Below are 10,240 nucleotides of genomic sequence, written 5' to 3'. Positions count from 1 at the left end.
GGGCCGATGAAGACATACTTTGGGAAAAGGAATTTGGACAAAGAATAGCAAGATGTTCTGAGCCTACAAAGCATTAGCGGAAATTCTTCGGTTAGTAGTACTAATTTTATACCCAAACAGTTACTTGACTGGTTTCGCCAAGTATGGGTCTAATGTCAAAACTAATTCGGGAGATCTGGAATTTTACTCCGATGAAAAAAGACATCCAAGCGTCCTCTATCATCTGGGAATCAATCAGCTTTTTCCTTCATAAGTTCCAATATAAAACCTTTTCTACTTGGGCTATCGTTGACGGAAGAACTTTCGACTCATGTACTGAGGGCTTCCATCAATCTCTTTCCATCATCTCTTCGGAAGTTCTCTTATTCTGTATCTATTTTCCGGCCTTCCTCTTGTCTTCCGACTCAACATCAGAGGCTCGAGCTAACGGTCACAGCTCTATCCACTTTCTACTAACCTTCCCAGTTAGCTTCGGACGTTCCCCGTTGCTTCTCCGGGCGGTATCTCTCTACCTCTCCAAACCATCTCATCTCTTAGTACTTTCCATCTTCTCTACTTCTCCAAACGCCTTCCTAGTACTTCCCATCTTTGGTGTCCACCACGACCATCACGTTCTCATTGCTCTCCCCGTTGCCGCCAAGCTCCATCTGAATCTCGTCCAGCGTCTTGCCCTTCGTTTCCGGCACCAGAATATAAGTGAAGACCGCCCCCAGGGCGGCAATCACCGAGAAGATCCAGAAGGCGCCGTGACCGCCGAGGAGTAACGTGACGTCCCCGAAGAATTTGGTGACGACTAGAACGCTCACCCAGTTGAAGAGACAGGCGATGGAGACGGCGATGCCCTTGATTTGCGACGGGAAGATCTCGCCCACCAACATCCAGGGGATGGGACCGAATCCTGGAAGTGAGGAAAGAAGGATGATAAAACAGAAGAGACGAGGTCTTACAGACCGGGTCTGTCATAAAGTCTGAGTTTATCTATTTAGGATAAAGTTCTCTCCGAGCGGGAATTGAATCACACCTTGAGCTTACGAAGCAGTCGCGCTACCCTCCACGCCAACTAGCCTGTCTAATACTTCCCACTCTCGCTCAGTTCATCTTAGACCACAGTCACTTACCTAACGAGAAGACAATAATGAACACACACAGACTGCCCAGGGGGAGCCATCCGATGTTGGACACATCACTACCAGAGTTCTTCAGATAGAAGTAGTACCCCATAGTGAGGGTAGAGAGCGCCATGATCACCGCCGACACTAGGAGGAGAATTCTGCGCCCCAGGCGATCTACTATCATGGTGGCGATCCAAGTGGTTACCATCATGATGGTGCCGACGATGATGGTGCACAGGTTCGGGTTCAGAGAACTTCCGGCGTCCTGAAGGAAAACAAATTTTGTTGTTGATGACAAAAAAAAAAAAAAAAAAAAAATAAAAATTGACAAGAAATGTTGACCCTACTTGACCCTACTTGAGTGGGAAAAGACAAAGTAAAAGGAGAATAACGAGAGAAAAAAATAGAATGTTGACTGTACTGTAATTCCCTGCTTAATACACTACACTAAATTTCTTGACTTGACTTGAACACGGGACGGGGTAGCTAGTTTGAATCAAATAAAAACCCATAGTAGGACTTACTCTTCTTAGGCCAGCCACTATCAGATAGACCTGATCAGGTGTCCGGTCTACTTGAGAGTTAGTTCTACCTGATAGTATGTGTGCTCATCAGGTATCAGGCAGTCCTGACAGACGGACCTGATCAGCTGTACCTGTCAGGCCTACCTGATAGTGAGCGGCTGGCCCAAGACCATTAAATAACACTTCTTGTGCTCCTACTGAATGAGTGTGGCTACTTTTTAGGCCTGAAATTTGCAAACGATTTTAATTGGAAAACCAAGTAGGGAGACATATCACAGAATATAGAGTGTAGGATTCTCCGGACTCTGGATGGTACAATAGTCCTAAATACTGGAGTCCGCAGTCCGCATACAGGGATTTCGTTAGAAATTTCCTCCATTTCAAAGTAATGTAATGTTAGGCCAGCCACTCACTATCAGGTAGACCTGACACCCGATCAAGTCTACCTGATAGTCAGTGGCTGGTCTCAGGTTTCTCTGGGCGTTACCTTGAAGATCTTGACGGTATAGAACACCACAGCGTTGATGCCACCAAACTGCTGAATGAACATTACTCCCAATCCGATCAGCAGACCTCGCTTAGCTGCTGGTGTGCTGAATGCTTGCATCAGCGGGACCTTGTCCGAGCGTTCCTGGAACGGTAAACAACGAGAAAATGGATCAAATGAGTAATTTTTTGAGCTATTTGGAGAGTGTACTCGGCTGGCTTATTGATGTTATAATCGTACAATTCCACATAGTAAATCCTTTCCTTTGGACTTTTGGACTAAAGTTAAGGAAATTACGATTTGAGGTTTCTTTCAAATTTTCAATGAGGTTCAGAATGAGTCATCCTTGGAAATTATTCGTACTCGATTGGCCTCACGAGGCTGAGTGCACCCCGAAATCCAAGCACAGAGCCGAAAAAACTTCGACCCCGCCGGGAATCGAACCCGGGACCTCTGTGCCTAGTGTGATACCCACTTGGCAATGTCTTTTATTTCCGATAGCAAACCTACAATTTTCTGCACCGCAAACCAGCGGACCATCACAGCACCAACAGGACCCATCAGTTTATCGGTTACTCAGGGTGAAATAAATAGTACCTTTTCAAGTGAATTCTGCATGTCGGTAATCTCAGAATCAATATCGTACTCGCTACCACGGAACCACTGCAGAGATTCCTTAGCTTGCTTCACTCGATTCTTCTTCAGATGGAACTGAGGGCTCTCCGGCATGAGGAGCATGAGACCGACGAAGAAAATGGGCAACAGGGCGCAGATTATGCTCAGACCGTACACGGATGCCTGTGGAAGGGAGACGGAGGGGAATCAGGGTAGAACTAAGTGGGATGATTGGCGGATGAAACACCTACCGATGTCCATTTTGACCTCAAATTTACGCTCTTTAATCACCTGGGCTAACCTTCTACCTGGGTTAAAAAAAAGTTTCATAGAGAGAACTGTAACTGCCAAGGTCTTATCGTCCCGAAAACGAAGAGAGAAGGAAGACAGGATAAGAAACCATGCCTTTCCGAGAACGAACCTTATCCGTTGAGGGTAAAATCTGCCCACTGCGAATTTTATCGCGGCCAGCCTAGCTATCTTGGATGGTAGCGGGAATCGAACCCGTGACCTAGGCTGGCTTGGTTGGCCAGTTTCAATTGGATTTTTATCTATACATTTTTCCCAACTGGACTGGATTGTTACTGGATGTCAGACAGGGACCAACTGTCTACTGACTTTGAGTAGTCTAGCCGTAAAATTCCGATCTCAGATCAGCCACATGTTCAAAACCCCATAACGTGTGTCATGCGCAGAAACCAAAACTCGTCGAACATTGGACCCGAAACAGGATGCGAAATCTCACTAATGTTGTAAAAGATTAGAATGTTTCTAATATTGAAAAAGAAGATGCAGACCAAAATTAAGTATATTTTTCTGAAGACATACTAGTAAGTCTAGACTTGAGTAAACTTTGATCTAACAAGCTCATTGGACAAAAGCAGACTTCTCTTCAAACGATCCAGCTCTTCAAATAACAGCTGATGTTGGTAATTGTAGAAGATATAAAACTATGACAACCTGCAAGAATCACAAACTGAAATAAATAGGTTTGAAATAAAATAAATAGTTATTGGAGGAGTTTTTTTAAATAGCTTTGACTTTGAATAAAATAAATAGACTATAATAGGAAGGCATTTTGAAAATGAATTTGAAACAACCGATGGGGCTATTATTATCACATATAAATTGATTAAAAACAGTATGTGGTGTCAAACAAGGTAAAACTTTTGGTGGATTATAAAACTTTTGGTGGTAAACAGCAGATTTTTTTCTTTTTTTCTTAAAATTTCCTCATTTATATTCACTACATTCACACAAAATACAGTCTATTCACTGAGTATGCAAATTCGAGTATATGAAATTCCAATGAAAATTTGAGAGAACCAATACAGCGAAATTTTTCCAGGACCAAATAATCTCAAAATAACACTCTTGTGATTTCTAAAATTGATTAGCTTTCTGGTAACTAACATTGCAATCTTTGGAAAAAGTCGAATAAAATAAAACCTTTTAACACAAATCTGTTTTTAATCTTGGAAGAAGGGATATTAAGAAATTATACAAACCTTTTTCTAAAATTGTGAAGAAGCTCTCAGCTTCACCACAAATAGGTAAATCATGATTTAGATTTTATTAAAAACTTTTTCTAAAATTAAATGCCTAAAAAAGTGGAATAAATGTTTGATTTTGGCTAATATGGACACTTGAAGTTTCGTTTGAACAACGGCCACTGCGGCCAAATTAGGGTTGCACCCCTTGAAATTTCGGCAAATTGCGGCTTCAGGCAAGTTTCTAGACCGCCGGAGGAAGAAGTAAAAGCGGTAAACGGGCCAATGAAGACATACTTTGGGAAATGGAAATTGGACAAAGAATAGCAAGATGATCTGAGCCTACAAAGCATTTATCGGAAATTCTTCGGTTAGTAGTACTAATTAATACCCAAACAGTTACTTGACTGGTTTCGCCAAGTAAGGGTCTAATGTCAAAACTAATTCGGGAGATCTGGAATTTTACTCCGATGAAAAAAAGACATCCAAGCGTCCTCTATCATCTGGGAATCAATCAGCTTTTCCCTTCATAAGTTCCAATATAAAACCTGGGTACCGCGAGCAGCAGCATGGTGTTCTTTCGGCCCACAGTGTCCACCAGATTCCCCACCACGGGGCTTCCGAAAACGGCGCCTAGAGCCATCGAACTCCCGATGAACGAGAGGTCAGACTCCGTGACGGTGGGTACCGCGAGCAGCAGCATGGTGTTCTTTCGGCCCACAGTGTCCACCAGATTCCCCACCACGGGGCTTCCGAAAACGGCGCCTAGGGCCATCGAACTCCCGATGAACGAGAGGTCAGACTCGGTGACGAGAAATGGATATTCGCCCGCGATGAGACGGTCTCCCGCCGGCGATGTCCAACCCAGGATGGTGCCCATTATGAACCCGCCTATCGTGGCTGCGGAGGAAGAAAGGGAAAGGAAATTAGTTAGATGGGTCGATAATTACTTTCTGTGTCCTTATCAGTTAATTAGGACATGGAAAGTAAAGTAAAGTAAGTTAGATGGGTCTTGGTAACAATTCAGAGAGGAGGAACAAGATTTGATCCCTTGCCAGCCTAGTTAGCTTGGACTGTTTGATCCCTTGCCTTTGCCAGCCCAACCTGCCTTGTAAGGATAAAGCCATAAAATTCCGTCTAAAGACTCTACAGAGCAGAGACCAAAACTGAGTTTTGCTCGCCTAGTTAATTTTAGCTTAAAGGGTTAGCCTAGTCTGCCTTGTCAGCGGTAGGACCTAGGTGGCAGATTCGATTCTCGTGTATGGCAAACTTGAAGTTTAAGTGTGAACAGGCTCATAAGACTATGTAGCCCTCAACATCGAAATTGCCGTATACTACAAGTTGCAGTCTAGATGTGAAATACCTAGCCCTTAAACGTCTAATAAATCTTTCTTCAAAACCAACGCAGGTTTGCTGATTTATATCTCTTGATGAGACGGTCTCCCGCCGGCGATGTCCAACCCAGGATGGTGCCCATTATGAACCCGCCTATCGTGGCTGCGGAGGAAGAAAGGGAAATGAAGTTAGTTAGATGGGTCGATAATTACTTTCTGTGTCCTTATCAGTTAATCAGGACATGGAAAGTAAAGTAAAGTAAGTTAGATGGGTCTTGGTAACGATTCAGAGAGGAGGAACAAGATTTGATCCCTTGCCTTTGCCAGCCCAACCTGCCTTGTAAGGATAAAGCCATAAAATTCCGTCTAAAGACTCTACAGAGCAGAGGCCAAAACTGAGTTTTGCTCGCCTAGTTAGCTTTAGCTTGGAATGTTTGATCCCTTGCCTTTGCCAGCCCAACCTGCCTTGTAAGGATAAAGCCATATAATTCCGTCTAAAGACTCTACAGAGCAGAGACGAAAAATTGAGTTTTGCTCGCCTAGTTAGCTTTAGCTTGGAGTGTTTGATCCCTTGCTCGCCTAGTTAGCTTTAGCTTGGAGAGCTAGCCTAGTCTGCCTTGTCAGCGCTAGGACCTAGGTGGCAGATTCGATTCTCGTCTATGGCAAACTGTATCCTAAAAAGATGGGCTTCGTTCTCGGAACGGCTGGCTTTCTCCTATATCCTGTTCTCCTTCTCTCTTCAGAACGATAATACCTTGGGCTTTTCCGCTTTTTCCGTTTCACATGGTCCGACTGTCTGTCAGACGGTCTAAACGCGAATGGGACGGATTGTGACGGGCATTATTCGTTACAGCTAGTTCCCTCTAGGGCTATTTCACATCTAGACTGCAACTTGTAGTATACGACAATTTTGATGTTGAGGGCTACATAGTCTTATGAGCCTGTTCACACTTAAACTTCAAGTTTAAGTTTGAACAGGCAACATACTCCTCCTTCTCCTCGTCCTTCTTCATCATCAACTTCAAGTTTAAGTGTGAACAGGCTCATAAGACTATGTAGCCCTCAACATCGAAATTGCCGTATACTACAAGTTGCAGTCTAGATGTGAAATACCCAGCCCTTAAACGTCTAATAAATCTTTCTTCAAAACCAACGCAGGTTTGCTGATTTATATCTCTTCAGTATTACCTGTAAGAGCTGCCATATACTGCGTGATTCTCTTGGCCTTCTGCTGATTGGAGACCAGCGTCTGCTGACTGATGCCCATCTTTGTCTCTGCCGCCATTTTGTCGACCGGTGACACCAAAGGCTTTACGTCGTCAAACTGAGGAGCAGAAGAAGAAAACGGGGAGATTATTAAACGCTGGTAAAAAAACGATAAGAAATAAATTAAAAAATAAATTAATTAATTAATAGTATGTCACTGGTGGAAAGTCCCAGACAAACGATTTCCCTGGCTGTCTTGTCATAAGAGAAATGAAATATTAACCTGGTTAGGTCAAGGGTTCATTGCAGGTCTAACCTTCTGATATTGTAAAACGTCCTGAGGGGCAGACTTAAGCCTGCCACTCACGCTCAGATCGCCTGATAGATCGCGGTCTGATTGGTGCAAAAAGCTTCAGTTCTAGGTATGCCAGACCGTCTGAGACACTTAAGTCTGAAGGGCCGTTTAGACGCTCAATCCCGGACTGCAGTCCAGTGTGACAGAAATCAGCTCGCGTCAATAGTTCGTTTCGAATCTCGTTTTCGTAGAGTCGTTTTTCGACCCACTTAACCATATTTGGCACCCACCTTGACAGCACCGTAGCCAGGAATCTGTTGAACCAATTTGGTCATCCTGCTTTTCAGACCTTCTCGGGGAAATTTATCGACGGCACCCGAGGTAGATGCCATTCTATTGGCAGAATTGTCACACGGTAAAGGTGTGTTTATGTTAGGTATATGTATGTGGGTGTAACTTCAATGTCAGTTTTACCATGAGCATTTGCTTTCACAGATGGATAGATAGGTATTGGTATTGAATACCTACTTTAGTAAAATAGTCTTTTTTTATGAAATGTTAGAGCAGTTATACTAGTTAGAGTATCGAAAATTCAACAAATACCTACATATACATAGGTAAAGGTAGCTTGTAAAGTAGTCCTATTAGTGCAGTTGCAAAGGCAAACACACTGGATTCATAACCGAAAAGACTTTGGTTCGAATCCCTGAAAAAAAAATCTGAGAAAAAATGGACTATGATTAACCGTCGTATGTATAAAATCTAAAGATAAACTTAAGTTTAACTTGAAATGAAAATCTTGCCAAATTTCATGAAATCTAGCCAGTTATCTCAAGAAATGACATGAAATTGGCAACATTGTTCGTCTTAAGTTAAACTTAAGTTTATCTTTAGATTTCATACATACGACGGTAAGTTTTAACCTGTGAGTACACGCGTGTAGAGAAAAAATCTCACACCTGGTTTTGCTTTGTATTTCGTTCTGTTTGAAGAATTATGTAATATTTTTAAGATAGATTAAGTTGGTTTATGAATTCAAACTATATTTAAAGTAATTTCAGCAACTTTTTTTTAAACAGTTGCAGTTCGAATTCCTGGTTTGACATTTTTTTAATTTTCCTAAGCAAAATAGTGACACGAATCGAATAAAAAGGGGATGATAATTGGGTAACTAGTCTTGATTTTAAATCATTACATGAAAGTAAAATCGAAAAATCAACTCAAGAATAATAATAAACTGAATATTAAACAAATTAGGTTAGGTACATAGGTACTGATTTTCTTTAATCACGATCGAATAAACTATAGGCTGAAAAATTCCCGGAGGGACGGACCCAGCTTGTTTACTTACAAGTACTATTTCGGGGTGACCGTATTAGTGAATTAATAATTGACAGTTTAAACTAAATAATTGACACCGACTGAATTCCTAAAAATTCCTAAACAATTAGGTGCCTACTCTCAGGTAATATAAATATTTGACATTGAATTAACCGTTGAGCGGATTCGAACGGCCGACCTCTAGAACAGAAGTCCGACCTCTAGAAATATTACCAATGAGGTCAAAAATTAAATATGATATAATTTTGTTTAAATTAATTTTTATTATTAATATAATTAATTATTAAAAGTAATTATCTCATTAAATTAAACTAAACAGTTTGTAACAAGAACCAATAGAAGAGAAAAACTTTTTTTTAAAAAACGAGAAAAAAAAGTTACGTCAGTACACGCGTGATGAAAAAAATCTCACATTCAGTTGCCGCTTCGAACTTTCCGCCACGTCACGCGTGACGGGCAACTGGAATTGAAAATAGGTCAATCGACTGTGGTTACATCTAGATAACCATATAATTAACAGCTACCCTAGGTCCCGACAGGTTAGGGCCAATATTGAACAAGTTCTACCGTTTTTGCCGAGCGTGTGAGATTTTTTCCCTATGTGCGTGTACTCACGGGTTTTAAACAAAGTTCTACGTAATTCAAGCTTGGGAAGGATTTGCGATTTCAATTCAAACATTCCACACCCATATGCAATTATGCATGCAATAGTAAAGATTCCTACATTTCCTACACTAACGCTATAGTAATATTATTCAAGCTGGTAAAACATCATTTCTATCAAGGTCAGTCCATATCGATATTATCGCAGGTGGGTCTATGGCTCTATGGTGAGTATTGTAGGTTTTATATAAAATAATATAAAATTTTATTGATAAATCAATCAACAATCAACAAAATCAATGCTATTCACAAAATAGGTAGCTTCTTTTTTAGGTATTTGACAAAACAACACTCATTATTTGGAACATGGGAATTTAGGAATGCCAAATTTTAACCATGACGTTAAGGATAAGGACTGATAAGAGAATAACTGATAACGCGATAATTTGATAGCGATATCTCACTTAATTTGACACACTTGAGGGATACAAGTAGATAAAATAATAATAAAACAAACAAAAATAATAGATAATACCTAAATAAACAACAAAAAATGAGATTTTTTTATCACTTATGTAGGTAAACACTCTTCTTGATTATTAGATATAACATATTATGTAGGTAGGTATAATTATTTAATTATTATTGATGTAGATAGAAATGGTAGACCTGATCCTGTCGTCAGTGAGTGGCTGGCCTTACACATTGGAACTTGACACTTACCCAGCTTCCCACCGCGTACACAAACAGGATCCCGGCCGTACATTGCAACTGAAAGTAGGTGCCCAGTGTGCCTCGAAGATAGAAATTCTCTTCATCGGTAAGGATAAAATTTTATATTATTTTATTTTATTAATAGAGCTCAGCTATCTATTCTTTGAATTAAATTAGGTACATAAGTTGGGCTTATCCTTTAGGAATCAAATTAATTTGGGTGTGTTTGTTTTTATGTTTAAATGTTTTTAATTTAGCAAAATAGAAACTGTTTTTTGTCTCTTTTTTAGGAATGAATAAATAAAATGTAAACAAAATGGACGATGAGTGTACTAAGTGTAAACAAATGAATCGTACTGAGAGTATGTAGTACACCTAGAGGTATTTTCTCGTGTTCTTGTACCGTAGTACCGTAGGATTGTAGATATAAATATCGTTACTAAAGAAACTACACAGCTTAAAACAATAAAACCCCTTTTAGAACCACTTAGGCGAGGTAAAAAACTGTACATATTTCCC

At 40.6% G+C, this 10,240-nt stretch overlaps 1 protein-coding gene across 1 annotated transcript; it reads right to left on the bottom strand.

Moving 5' to 3' along the window:
- LOC103510222 (facilitated trehalose transporter Tret1-2 homolog) lies at window positions 1-7,470 on the bottom strand. The gene is made up of 8 exons (XM_026824330.1): window positions 7,354-7,470; window positions 6,751-6,886; window positions 4,748-5,128; window positions 3,637-3,698; window positions 2,721-2,921; window positions 2,124-2,267; window positions 1,119-1,377; window positions 1-898 (listed from the first exon to the last, which is right to left on the bottom strand). Exons 1-8 carry the CDS (start codon window positions 7,453-7,455, stop codon window positions 573-575), a joined length of 1,611 nt encoding a protein of 536 aa, XP_026680131.1. The 5' UTR covers window positions 7,456-7,470; the 3' UTR covers window positions 1-572.
- Between the last annotated feature and the right edge of the window lie 2,770 nt (window positions 7,471-10,240).

The sequence above is a fragment of the Diaphorina citri genome, unplaced genomic scaffold, assembly GCF_000475195.1.
Source record: "Diaphorina citri unplaced genomic scaffold, Diaci psyllid genome assembly version 1.1 scaffold575, whole genome shotgun sequence".
NCBI classification, from domain to species: domain Eukaryota; kingdom Metazoa; phylum Arthropoda; class Insecta; order Hemiptera; family Psyllidae; genus Diaphorina; species Diaphorina citri.
This window is presented reverse-complemented; position numbering and strand designations above follow the sequence as displayed.